This window comes from Hesperophylax consimilis, chromosome 16 (assembly GCF_061612785.1).
Source record: "Hesperophylax consimilis isolate HC1 chromosome 16, BYU_Hcon_1.0, whole genome shotgun sequence".
Lineage (NCBI taxonomy): Eukaryota > Metazoa > Arthropoda > Insecta > Trichoptera > Limnephilidae > Hesperophylax > Hesperophylax consimilis.
The window spans coordinates 34265185-34279579 of record NC_142851.1 but is presented as its reverse complement, the minus strand read 5'-3'; the positions used below and the strand labels follow the sequence as shown (position 1 = coordinate 34279579).

General features: G+C 34.8%; 1 protein-coding gene across 1 annotated transcript in view; it reads left to right on the top strand.

Annotated features, from left to right (window-relative positions):
* The window catches only part of Polr3A (RNA polymerase III subunit A), a 28132-nt gene that overhangs the window by 2158 nt on the left and 11579 nt on the right, over positions 1-14395 (top strand). Inside the window, exons 3-14 of the mRNA XM_089641199.1 lie at positions 1444-1593; positions 6590-6931; positions 8173-8327; positions 9289-9466; positions 10123-10260; positions 11896-12093; positions 12181-12305; positions 12393-12504; positions 12595-12827; positions 13015-13115; positions 13207-13342; positions 14175-14288. Coding sequence (XP_089497325.1) covers positions 1444-1593; positions 6590-6931; positions 8173-8327; positions 9289-9466; positions 10123-10260; positions 11896-12093; positions 12181-12305; positions 12393-12504; positions 12595-12827; positions 13015-13115; positions 13207-13342; positions 14175-14288 — 1982 coding nt within the window. The remainder of the gene's footprint in view (positions 1-1443; positions 1594-6589; positions 6932-8172; positions 8328-9288; positions 9467-10122; positions 10261-11895; positions 12094-12180; positions 12306-12392; positions 12505-12594; positions 12828-13014; positions 13116-13206; positions 13343-14174; positions 14289-14395) is intronic.

Here is a 14395-nt window from a genome sequence, read left to right as displayed (position 1 = left end):
TTTTTAAATATTATACTTGTGGATGTATAAGATCGCCATTAGATATTTTTAAATATTATACTTGTGGATGTATAAGATCGCCATTAGATACTTTGAAATTTATACTTGTGTGCGTATAAGATCGCCATTAGATACTAAATCAGGCCTAACTCAATCACATAAATTTAGAAAATAATATCCACAAATAAATAATCTAGTTTTCCTTACTTCACGCCGTCTGTAAACCCCTGACCAGTGGCGGTTCTTCCCTTAGGTCAATTGGTGTTTGACCCCCCAAAATTATAAGACAACAATAATAAATATAATAATCAATTATGTGCATCAAAACATTTAAAATGTAACGCGAAACAGCGGCGGCGGCGAGTGACTAGCAGTGACATCTGTTGTCTCTAATAGAAGCTTTCATTCACAAGTCCACACGATTCGCTGGGTCAATTTAAAGAATGTCCAATTTGGCATCTTCTGTCCCTACGCGCGCCATAGAATAAACGAGATGGCACTATATTTTTCGTCGAAGTAAAAATTAGCTTCCGAAGAAAGTTTAGGGACGCTTAGGTCATGACCGTGGGGGAGACAACACGGTGAATATTATATGTTTTACAGAGATGGTGACATAAACAAATGTCGTTTTTTCATTTTACACGCTTGTAGTGTGTGGAACAATGGTTGTTTTTCAATTGCATAGTTCGGGAAAGGATTAGAATAATTATTTATGTTGTTATCGATTTAGAATGAAACAAAACAAAAAACGTAAAAAATCATTGTCAAATAGAATCAAACACTGATTTTATTTATTTTAATGTTGTGGACAACTACATTAAAACTTAATATCTTAAAAATAATTTGCCGTAAGTACATGGATTGTGTATTTATTTCCAATTTATTATATTAACATAATATTTATTTAGAGTCCGCGACTCTAAAACTCTATAACAAATTGATATAGTTAATAATATATGGGCATTTTTCACAATATCAAATAAAGATTAGTCACACATTTTTTTCAAATGACCTACCACGACTGAATCCCTAGAGCCGCCTCTGCCCCTGACTATTGTGTAATTCATATTGCTTTGTTAAATCTAAGTACAATGGGTGTAAGTATTTGTAAGTTTTCACTTCTCAAAAATAGTATGAATATAAATTAGCCATGTACTTCTCTTTTTATAATATGGTTTCCATAATTTTATACATTTTTAAAATTTTTGTTTGCCATAACAATTTCCTCTTCCGTTTTTATTATTGTTATTCTTACATAAATCATGTACGACTACCATAATACAGGCACGAGCCTAGTATGGTAGTTGAGAAAGTCACCGAAATTGTAATTTTTTAATATTTACAAAATTAAAAACTTAGTATTATTGTCTCAAAATATCTGCTGTCCTATATGATTTACCATGCATTCAATTGTTTTTTTAAAAACTTTATTTGATTGGCTAGGGCACCAACCAGAAGGACGCTAACTGCCAGACGTGTGGACACGGGCTGCGCGAGTGCGTGGGGCACTACGGCTACCTGGAGCTCGCGCTGCCCGTGTTCCATGTGGGATACTTCAGGGCCATCATCAACATCTTGCAGAGTATTTGCAAAGTGAGTACAATTTAAACCATTCATTCTTTCACCGCCTCTTTTTTAGACCGTGCCAAAACTAAAATTATCTAATCACAGGAAATAAATTTTACTATCTGCCTCTTTGTCAATGCACACAAATAATTGAAATAACACTTCGTTTAAACTTAATTACTACAAGAAACAACTATTTACGTTAGGGGAGATGAAAAAACATGCATTTAAATCATAGACATGCAAATCGATAGACTCGCCGTAATATAAAATCTGGGTATTATTTTGACGAGCTGGATGCAAACCACTTGACCATATTTTTGGCATCAGGAGGGTTTGAGAATGTTTTGAATAAACTACGTCATCAGTCTTACGTTTACCGCCAAAAAGCACACATTGTCGGACTTTTCTGCGCAGGGTCTAAATGTTAATTTTTAACGGAACCGCCTACAAATCAGGTTGCGTAGCGAGGCAAAAATGAGTGAGGTGGGTAAATTATAACATATTTCTAGAAGTGTGTTAACTAAATGGAAACAAGCCCGAACTTTTGTTTACATTATTTGGAATCTGTAGTTAAGTTTTTAGCAGTAAAAAGTACTAGTAATTTGTAAGCAGATTTTATTTTCGAGGACTAAGTAATGATATTACAGTGCGAGTTGCCTGCATACGGTCAGATTAATTTAATAACAAATCACAGAAAGAGAAATGGTCACCCCACCTTCCTGCATTTAGTTTGTTCCCATTTCCCTGATGAGCTAAATTCATATTTCATAAAAACTTTTATAAGTGGATTTTTTTGTTAGAATTGAAGCCATCTTGTTGGTATGGCATGGTGGCAGCATTATTTATTTATTTACACATATACGGCACAACACGTGCCATTAACATAATTGACATACTTATAATAGTACAACAACAAGAAGAATAACAGTATAAATGTTAGTAAAATTTAAGAAAATAGGTAAAAAGTAAGGTAATAAGTAGTGTATAAAAACTATAATGTATAAAAGTAAATTGTAAAGTGAATAGTTTAAAATATAAAGTATTAAAGTACAAACCATAATTTATTAGGAAAAAGTAAAAATAAAAATTTAAAGATTGAAATAAAACAATAAAATGTACCAATAAGATACCTATCTCAAGGTACCGACAATGATTTAAATATAAAAAGTAATAAATCCTGGATTATGTTAACCGATATGATAAATTTTACAAGTACTTATGATTTCAAGTGCATTAATGGTTTTAGAAGTACTGGTAGGCATATTATGTTTACATGATGTATTTACGTGGTACTAGCAAACAAATTTAGTTTAACGCATCTTTTGTATGAAGACAGATTACCGGCAGCGTGATCAATATTAGCATATTCATTGCCTAAAATATGCAAGCGATTTATGGTTGAGTTTTGTTCTGCGTTCGTCATAGTATTGTCACAGTGGAAAGGTGTTTTGAGTCGAGTCGGTCTACTAGGTACATGGTAATTTATTAATGAGACCAATTCAGGGGAGTCAAACCAGTTATTGTTTATTTTAAATAAAAAAATAAGATCATTGAGTATTCTTCTATGTTTTAACGATAAGAGTCTCATTTTTTGTAATAAAGATTCATAGTTTATGTCAACCGCGGGAATACCTAATTTGAAATTAATTGATCTGAGAAATTTGCGTTGGATTCTTTCAATGGAGTTTGCATGGCTTTTGTAGAAAGGGTTCCATATGGGGGAATTGTATTCTAAATGACTCCTAACCAGAGTTGTATATAGTATTTTAAATGTTTGGATATTTTTAAAATCTTTACAAATTCTTACAATGAAGCCCAGAATTTTCATTGCTTTGCCCGTTATTATATCAATGTGATTGGTAAATAGTAGTTTAGAGTCGAAGGTTATTCCAAGGTCCCTTATTACAGGTACTGACAATAAACTGTGATTGTTAAAAGAATAACTATATTTGATAGGGTTTTTAATTCTAAAGAAACTCATGATTTGATATTTTTTTATGTTAAGTGTAAGTTTGTTAATGGTACACCATTCTACGAATTTTATAAAATTGGATTGGAGGGACAAGCAGTCGTATATATTTTTTATGATTTTATATATTTTCATGTCATCAGCAAATAATAATATGTTAACATCAGTGAATATGGAAGTGACATCGTTTATGAATAGTATAAACAATATTGGACCAAGGTGCGAACCCTGAGGCACACCACTAGTGGCTTCAAATTCGTAAGATAAGTGTTCTTTAATACAGACAGTTAGTACACGTTTTGATAAATAATTCTTAATCCAACATAATAAATTACCACTTATTCCTAATTTAGACAATTTATTTATAAGAATTTTAATGCAAACCTTATCAAAGGCTTTACTAAAATCCGTGTAAATTGAATCAACTTGTTCTCTATTAGCAAGAGCACCAGAGATAAAATGTTCATACAGTGTAAGGTTAGTTAAGGTAGATCGTCCAGAGATAAAACCATGTTGAAATGATGAGATATTAAATTTTATGCAAGAACATATTTTTTGGAGAATTAACCTTTCAAAAATTTTTGGTATTGACGATTGTATGCATATTGGTCTGTAATTTTCAACTAAAGACTTGTCTCCGCTTTTAAATATAGGAGTGAGAAAGCTATTTTTCCATATTTGTGGGAACTTGCCTGTTAAAAGTGATTGATTAAATAGTAGGTACAGAGGGTAAGAGACACTACTCCCACAGTTTTTTAGAAATACGGGGGGAATTTTATCTGGCCCTGAGCACGATTTAGGTTCCAGTAAAGTTTTTTAGATTCTCACGGCCAAAAGCATTTTTGTTGTTTGTTTCTGATCCGGATCTACCGGATCTGCCCTGATGATGGACACTGCAACGCTGTCCGAAACGTCGGCTAAAGAAGGAGTTAGCGCAACACGGCATAACACCCCAAAAACAAACAACAAAAATAGGTTCCAGTAGTTTGATACATGCTGCAATTTCTTTAATCTCAATATGTATCTGAGATAGTTGTAAATTTATATCGGACTCAAAGTTTGGAATGTCTTCATCAGGGATATCTGTTTCATATACATCCTTAAAAAAATCTGCAAACAAATTGACAATATCTTTGATTTTACAGGAAGTTTTCAGTTTATAGTGCATAGTTTCAGGTATGCCAAGGTTGTTGTTATTTTGAGCTTTACAATAGTTGAAAAAATGTTTTACATTGTTACCAATCGAAAATTCCACATTCTTAATGTAATTATTATAACAAATGTTTGATAATTTATTACAATCTTTTCGCAGCTTGCTGAAAATTATAAAATCAGAAAGATTTGTTGTTTCTTTGTAAATTTTATGCGCTTTTTTCTTCTCAATTACTATGTTAATGAGGTCCTTGCTAAACCAGCGAGGGAAATTTGAAGATAGTTTATAACTAATTGGGACAAAGTTTTCTATGGTTTTATATAGATGATCGTAAAAGGCTTTAATATTCTCATCGAGATTACCTCCTTCTAGTATAGACCAGTCAGTGTTATATAGATAATCGCGTATTGCAACATAATTGGCTTTGTTAAAGTTAGGATATTGTGTCTGGTTTTTAATTTGGCATTTTATAGGGTTACATAATACAGTAATATCTAAAGGTGGGTGATGAGAATCAGGGGGAAGAACTGAATCGAGTGACTTTTCAACCGCAGTTGACAAGTCGGTACAAAGAACAAGATCTAGTAATCTATTATTGTCATTTTTTACATTGTTTAATTGAACTAGGTTAAGGAAATCACATAATTCAACTATTTCTTTTTCTGTGTCAGTTAAGCTAGAGTTTTGAGATAATGTAGAATTGTCGCGGGTACCCCAGTTGATTTTTGGTAAATTGTAATCACCGATGATAGTGATTTTACTATTTGGAAATTTAAACGACAGTTGTTCAATATCCTCGAAATGACTTTTGTATACACTTATATCTGATGATGGCGGAATATAAACACTGCCTATGATATTTTTTTGATTTTTGCCGTTTAGTAAAATGTAAACTTGCTCCACATTAGAATTTTTGGTTTTCAGAAGTTTTGAAGGATGTATCTTGTTGACAGCTATCATGACGCCACCGCCTCTAGATTTAGCGCTGGTTTGTTGACTTCTGTCAGACCGGTAAATATGATGGTGGGGTAGACCAAGCTCAGCAGAGTTGATGGATGGTTCCAGCCAGGTTTCCGTAAGAATGAGGATGTCATGTGGCAGTGTTGGGGCATGTATTTTAAAGTCCTTAAGTTTAGTTTTCATGCCTCTGACATTTTGGTAATAGCACTTCAGTTTGTTCACATTGTGTCGTTTTTTGGAAGGGTTGTAACAATAGTTGGTTTGGAGTTTATGTACTTTATGGTAAGGTTTGGTTCACCATTCTCTTGACGGAACAATAACTGCTTTCTAAGCTCCACCAATTGATTCCTTTGGAGGATGGTTAAGTCATTACTTGCTTTGATTCCGTCTTTAAATTTGGTGCTATTACGTAGGAGAGTTCTCGGTGCGATATTGTTTGTAAATTCCAATTTAATTGGACGATTTTTGTTGGCAATTTTCTTGGCACCCAGTCGGAATACTTTGACGTTGATTAGATCTAATGACGGGTCGATAGCTTTTATAGCCGAAGAAACTTTGTCTCTATCTTCCGTAATGATGACTGCCTTTTCATCAGACAAGCTCTCGGGAACGTTATATAATATGACGTTGTTAGATCTGATGGCCCTATCTTCCATTTCGGTGACAATATCACCCATATTAATGTCAATCGGGTTGGTCCTGCTGAGTTGCGTATTATTTTTCATTGAATTTAATTCTCCTTGCATTACTCCAAAATCGACTACCATTATGAAAAACAAAAGTGTAGTTTCCTTCATCTCTTGGGGTGCATAGCTCTTGGCTCAATGGAGTGCACATCCTTGCCTATCGGGAGTTGACTATAAACAAGCATATTGTATATTGAGGTTATAATATGTATTCTCATTTACTGTTTGTTTTTTTTTTTTACATTTCTACAGGAATGCGCTTGCGTTCTGATCTCAGAATCAGAAAAGAGCGTCTTCAGGAAGCGCCTGTTGAATCCAAACCTCTCGTACTTGACACGAAAGGCGATGAGAGCCCAGATATTGAAGAAGGCCAAGAAGTCCAATAAGTGTCCCCACTGCGGGGAGGTCAACGGCATGGTAAAGAAGAGCCCCGCCGGCATCCTGAAGATCATCCATGATAAGTACCGGAGCAAGAAGGCCTCTGATCCCATGGTGGTCAATGTTCTAAGTGAGCTGCATGAGGCCAAGGAATCTAATAGGGAATTGGCCACGATGCTTAATAGTGCCCTGCAGATTGACATGAACCCTTTACATGTAAGTTTATGGATAATTTAATATCCTTTATATTAGTATATGAGCTCAACCATAGATGGTACTAGATTAGTCTTAGCAGGTTACCCATAGATGGCATCAGCTGTTGAGAATAATAGGATAATAAATAAGGTGCGAACCTCAGGTCGGGGTCCAGATTATTCTAACCGCTGGCCAATTAAGATATCAGAGGCAATGTCAATCTATCACAGTAAAAGTCCAAGTGTTTTGTTGAAGCCGGAGTTTTATTGAATCGGAGAGTTTGCGAGAAAACCTCCGAGACAACACTTTGAGCACCCTTTTTGTCTTGTCTAAAACTGTCCAACACATGAAACTGCATAGCTTTTTCTGTGTGGAATTTCTAGGTATTCAACTGCTCTGTATGTAATTTGCATCATGAACTATGGAGTTTATAACAACTATAGTTAAACCTAGATTTATTTGAATTTATTGGTACTTTGAGCACACTTGTTGTCTCAGCTAAAACTGGCAAACGCTGAGCTCTGGCATCATGAAATTTGTAAAGTTTTTTTCTATGTGGGATTTCTAGGTATTCAACTTCTCTCAATGTAATTTGCATCACAAACTATGGAGTTTTGAAACACCCTTTTATAACAACTGTCTAAAAAGAGTATATAAAAGAGGAGAAAGAAGATGGGTGGTAACTGTTAGTGTTAAACCAAGCAAGTTACTATCCATATTCTGATACGAGGAGAATAAATAATCAAACATACTAATTTCAATTGTCTGTGATGTGCGTTATTCTTGCGTGAAACTTTGCTTTGAATTTAAAATAAATTTGAATTTAAAGTTGCTTTGTATTTAAAATTGCTTTGAATTTAAAATTGCTATGAATTTTTCAAAATTCTAACTGCTTATGTGGAGAATAATTTAGACTACCGATAAAGAAGGTACCTACTAGATGCAAAGTATATGCAAAAACATTTTGAGCGATCCATTGCCATAATGTGCCATATTTATATAACCTAAAAATATGGGATAGACTGAAATCTACTTGGATCCATTGGCTTTAAACCGCAGTAAGCAGTTTCATGTCTCCATATTGATATATTGAGGAATGGTATTAATTAAATAATATGGTATATGTATATATGTGACACAAATCGCTCGAGTCGATAGAATATTTTAATTGTATTTTTCAAAATAATCCCCCGGATTTTTCACAGGTTTGCGCTAGTCAAAATAAAAAGTATGTCAATTTGTGTATTAATTTATAATTGTAGGTGCTGAAACTCTTGAGCCGTATTCCAGAGGACGATGTGCCCCTCCTGGGCATGAACAGTCACCGCTCCCGGCCTGAAGACCTAGTGCTCACTCGGCTCCCCGTACCCCCGGTTTGCATCCGGCCTAGTGTGGTGTCAGACCTCAAACCTGGAACGTAAGCTGGAATTGCTATTTTATATTTTTAAGAAAGACAAACATTCTGGGGTTACGCATAACCTGAGAATATTTTAAAATCTTCTACTACCATCACAGTATGCGGAAATGTTGCTTGTATCGTGATGGAAGACTTAGCCAGCCGAGGTATTGAACTGACCGGTCGAACTATGCTTCAATCATTCAATGTGTCAAACCTTAGGCTGCCCGCACACAACCAAATACTGTATCGACAGTGTTGTTGATGGATTTCAAAACATTAGGAAATTCATCAGTGCTTCTGTAAATATATCAATACTAGATTGTGCACATTCTGTATTTTATTACAGTATAACCCCGTCGATTCAAAATCCACGGGACATCAAATTTCGAATTAACAAATTCACACATAATTCAAAATTTGAAGAAAAAAGTTACTGAAAATAGAATTTTCGCAGCCGATTACAGCCGTTGTCGGCCTTTCGAGTTCAGATATTCTAAGTAAAATCATAAAATTACGATACATTTCCGCGTAAATCGAAATTTCGCAGCCGATTTCTGCCGCAGTCAGTCCTTTAAATCGAGATATGCAAAGTAAATTCGTAAAAATACTGCATACTTTCCGCGTTGATCAAATTTTAATGACTGATTATCCTCGCGGCCGGGCTATATTCAGATACGTGGGGTAAATTCATAAAAATACAATATATCTGTGAACATCAAATTTCGCAGTCGATCTCCATCGCAGCTGGCCCTTTAAATAATTCAGTTACAAAATAATAATACGAATTAGGACGATGCATAACTATGTAAATTGACATTTTACTGCGTTTTACCGCCACGGCTGTCTGTCAGATTCAGATTTACGAAATTATATGATTTATTTTCGCAAAAATCGAATTTTTCCCTTTTCACTGTATTTGGTAGTTTATTAGTTTGGGTTTATCTTGATCTTTTGACATTTGCCAATCATGCAATTGCAGAAATGAAGATGACCTAACCATGAAGCAGTCGGAGATACTGCTCATCAACGATGTGATCCAGAAGCACATGTCCAGCGGAGGAAAGATAGAACTAATCCAAGAAGATTGGCACTATCTCCAGCTCCATTGTGCCCTTTACATCAACAGTGAAATGTCGGGTATACCTATCGCTATGCAGGCAAGTCAGCTATTATTTTTATTAAATTAACAAAGTAATTTTATTATTATTTTTTTTTACTTTAACCCCTCACACGAGGCCTTTTGGGAAAGAATGAACAGGGGTAGGAGAAAGGAAACACCGAGGACGGCAAATCGTTCCATAGCCGAGCTATTGAACTCAAGATTGAGTCATAGAAATGACTCGTTCTCATGTGACGAAGAATGTCAACCGTGTAAAATTGTTGGGCGCGCGTTTGGCATATTTCCTGACTATGCTCTTGTGCCGAAGGAATCAATGACGCTAGTTCCTCTGAGCATCTTCCATTCAAATACCGGTAGAACAAGGACAGCATTCCCACCTGAAGCCTGTGCTCTAAAGATTGCAATCTGTTTGTTAAGGTAGGGGAATCTATCAACGGACCGCCCGTTTATGCACAATGTCAAATGGTTTTATCAAGTATTTTGGGGCTCCGTTACGCCATTACTCTGCAGGGTAGAAAGAGAGGACTTACTTTAATACAAACTCTATACTAATTTTAACAGTTTACTGTAATGCACATAATCTGATCTTAACAAAGGATCATGATAAATCCAGCTAGCATATAATTTGAGCCTCAGATAAACGGAGATTTTTGATTCTACTTTTTCTTATGTGACTTATCATTTGTTTTGCAGCCCAAAAAGCCAGGCCGAGGTCTGGTCCAGAGACTGAAGGGCAAACAAGGAAGATTCCGAGGAAATTTGTCAGGAAAAAGGGTAGACTTCTCCAGCAGAACTGTCATCTCCCCCGATCCCAATCTTCAAATACAGCAGGTATCATAAAAAGCACAAGGTTTTCTTTTGTAGACTTGATTATTTAAAATGGTAATTATTCGGAATCGCTGGACAAGGATTATATGAAATATTTTTAAATAAAACCTTCTGATTTACCTTAATTACTATAAAAGGAATCTGACTGCATTTGGGATATTTTTAATTTTAGCATTTTAATTTTTAATTACGTAAATCGAAAATTCACTCTCGTTGTATGGGATGACAGCTGGAATGGTTTCTGTTGATAAAATTTTCTTTTGTTTGTATTCCTGATACGAGTGGCTATATTTTTTACCATGTGCAAATACTAGGTAGGTACTATTTTAGCCAAACTCGAAAAATAAAATAAAGATATTTAGGTATGTTGTATAAAATAGAAAAATTAAAAAAGGTGATGTTATTATAGGTAAGGTTGGATTATTATAGGTTAGGTTGGTTTATTATTAGGATTTAGGTTAGGATAGATTGGATATTATAGGTTAGGTTGGATTATTATAAGTTAGGTATGATTATTATTAGGATATAGGTTAGGTTAGGTTATGTTGGATTATTGTAGGTTAGGTTCGATTATTATAGGTTAGGTTGGATTGTTATTAGGATATAGGTTAGGTTAGGTTAGGTTGGATTAGGTAGAATTAAATCACAAACCAGTCTATACAAACCTAGCGTAGCCCACAAACTACTTGATAACTGGGATATAACTCTAAAGGGGATGCGAGCAGGCGTTATTAAAGGTTCCCCAACATTTATAGGTTAAGTTAGGTTGAATTATTATAGGTTAGGTTAGGTTGGATTATTATATGTTAGGTAGGGTTGGATTATTATAGGTTAGGTTACGTTGGATTATTATAGGTTAGGTTAGGTTGGATTATTATAGGTTAGGTTAGGTTAGGTTGGATTATTATAGGTTAGGTAGGATTATTATTAGGATACAGGTTAGGTTAGGTTAGGTTGGATTATTATAGGTTAGGTTGGTTTATTATTAGGATTTAGGTTAGGTTAGGTTAGGATGGATTATTGTAGGTTAGGTTCGATTATTATAGGTTAGGTTCGATTATTATTAGGGTATAGGTTAGGTTAGGTAAGGTTGGATTATTATAGGTTAGGTTGGATTATTATGGGTTAGGTTAGGATGTAGGTTAGGTTAGGATTTAGGTTAGGTTAGTTTAGGTTTGATTATTATAGGTTAGGTTACTATAGTTTAGGTTAAATAAAACAATAATTATAATAATACCTAAATTTAAATAATTTAAGTTTTTTAAGTAACATAAAAATATTTTATTTTCGAGTTTGGCCAAAACAGTACCTAACTAGAATTTGCATTCTGAAATGATTCAAATTATAGCTACTCGTATGTATTCTAGCTACTACTACCAGAGAAAATGTCATCAACAGAAATCATTCCAGCTGTCATCCCATACAACGAAAGTGAATTTTCGATTTACATAATTAAAAATTAAAATGCTAAAATTAAAAATATCCCAAATGCAGTCAGACTCCTTTTATAGTAATTAAGGTAAATCAGAAGGTTTTATTTAAAAATATTTCATATAATCGTTGTCCAGCGATTCCGAATATTTACCTTTAAAATAAATGAATTATGTTATACACGCCTGATTTGTTTGTTTTGATTAGGTCGGAGTTCCAGTTCATGTGGCAAAAATATTGACATATCCTGAGAAAGTGTTTCCCGCCAATTTGCAATGGCTTCGTTCTCTTGTCTGCAACGGTCCCGATAAACATCCCGGCGCCAATTATGTTCAACAGAGGGGATCCGCTTTTAAGAAGTTTCTCAAGTATGGCAACAGGGAAAAAATAGCACAAGAATTGAAGGTACTACCAGATTTTTTATTAATATATAAAAATTACATAATTATGATAATGAAACATTATTTATAATCACCAAACATATTTTTTCAGTGTGGCGATGTTGTTGAGAGACATCTTGTGGACGATGATCTGGTACTTTTCAATAGGCAACCCTCACTTCATAAATTATCTATTATGTGTCATAAAGCAAAGGTTCAGCCACAAAGAACATTCAGGTACCTACCCACCCCATTTGAAAAAAAACATGGAATTGCTTATATTTTTTTTTATTATTTTAATGTCTCTTAATTTTTCCTGCTTAGATTCAATGAATGCGTTTGTACACCATACAATGCTGATTTTGACGGAGATGAAATGAATCTTCATTTACCACAGACAGAAGAAGCAAGAGCGGAAGCACTTATTCTGATGGGGGTAAGTCTAAATTAAATTTAAAAAGTAGCTACTATTAAATTAATAATTGTGTTAAATCATGGCAACACAACAATTTTTTTTAAATTACAGAACAAATCTAATTTAGTCACTCCAAGAAATGGAGAACTCCTCATTGCGGCAACACAGGATTTTATAACCGGAGGGTACCTGCTCACCCAGCGCGACTGTTTCCTGACCAAAGAGCAAGTATTCCAATTGGCCGCTTGCCTTATAGCGGGTAACGACACAACAATGAAAATTGACTTACCCATCCCAGCTATACTGAAGCCAAGATTGCTTTGGACTGGCAAACAAATTTTCAGGTAATCACTAATAATAATAATGAGAAACTTCATTGCAAGGGCAAAATCTAGTGACTGCTCTGTTAATTTTTTAATTGCAACACTTAATTGTGGTAAAATAATATATACATATACTATATTATGATTCATTCAATTCATTGTTATTATCATTATTATGAGTCAGATTGCATTGTGTTTTTTGTTTTAGCCTCATCCTCAAACCAAATAAGCGATGTGAGGTTAATGCTAACCTACAAACAAGAGGCAAAAATTATACGTCTAATTTAGATATGTGCGTCCAGGACTCATGTAAGTATAATTATTACATATTGTAATGTCCTATTTATTAATTATAAAAATACATACCATTAAAGTATATTTAATTAATGTTCTTTTTCAGATGTGATAGTCAGGAATTCAGAGCTTCTGTGTGGCTCGATGGACAAGAGTACGCTGGGTTCTGGTACAAAGACCAGTATATTTTATATATTGCTCAGAGATTGGGGAGAGGAACACGCGGTCAAAGGAATGTGGAGGTATTTAACTTAACAATTTCATTTTGTTAATTTCTAAAATGTACTTGTTGCAATTGTAAAAATAAATTGCAATTAAAGTCAATTTGCGATCACAAATTAAGGTGAAACTGCTGAAAGTTTTTTGTTATATTTTTTTTTGAATTAACTCCATACTGGAGACCCTGAGAAAATAATTTGCCTTGGGTCTGTCATCTTTGGGGATGCTGTGTGAAGGTTCTTTTTGAGGAGAGGAAGGAGCGAACTTGGGTCTTGAAGAGACCCATGTTGTAGGAGTGAGGAAAAACAGAGGCCGGCAAATCGTACCACAACTGAGCTGTTGAACTCAAGAACGAGTCGTAGAAATGACTCGTTCTCATGTGACAAATGTTGGGCGCGCGTTTGACGTGTTTCACTATATGCACTGGTGCCGAAGGAATCAATGACGCTAGTTCCTCGGAGCATCTTCCATTGTGATACCGGTAGAACAAGGGCAGCATACTTAACTGACGCCTGTGCTCTAAAGATTGCAATGCCTTTGTCGAGATAGGGGTTTGTTATACATTTGTTAATCTATGAAACGGACCGCCCGTTAAGTTTTTTTTTTTAGGTATTTTGGGGATTCCAGACCAGAGGTGGCTACCAAATTCAACAGTTGGGCTCACTTGCGATTTGTACAGGGTCAGCAGTTGTGTTCTATCTGCAGTATCTGCGGGCCCTGTACAGTGCTCCTAGCTTCTGAGAAGCTAACTTGACTCTAGCTTTGATGGATCCAATTTACTTCCAGAATTACAAATTCTTTGACTTTATTTTTCTCTGTATGTGTATATATTTATCTTCCCTTTTTGTCCCATAGATTGGCGCGTATGGCTTCCTACTATATGATGAATCGAGGCTTCAGTTTTGGTATTATCGATGTGACTCCTGGAAAGCAGCTAATTGAAGCCAAAAATAAATTACTTGCCGCTGGGTAAGAGCCTTACAAATATTATCATTTGCTAATCTACTTTGTTACTAAAAGGAATGAGGTAGCACAGTGGGCCCATAGCCTGAGTGCTCACGGGAAATATGTATACC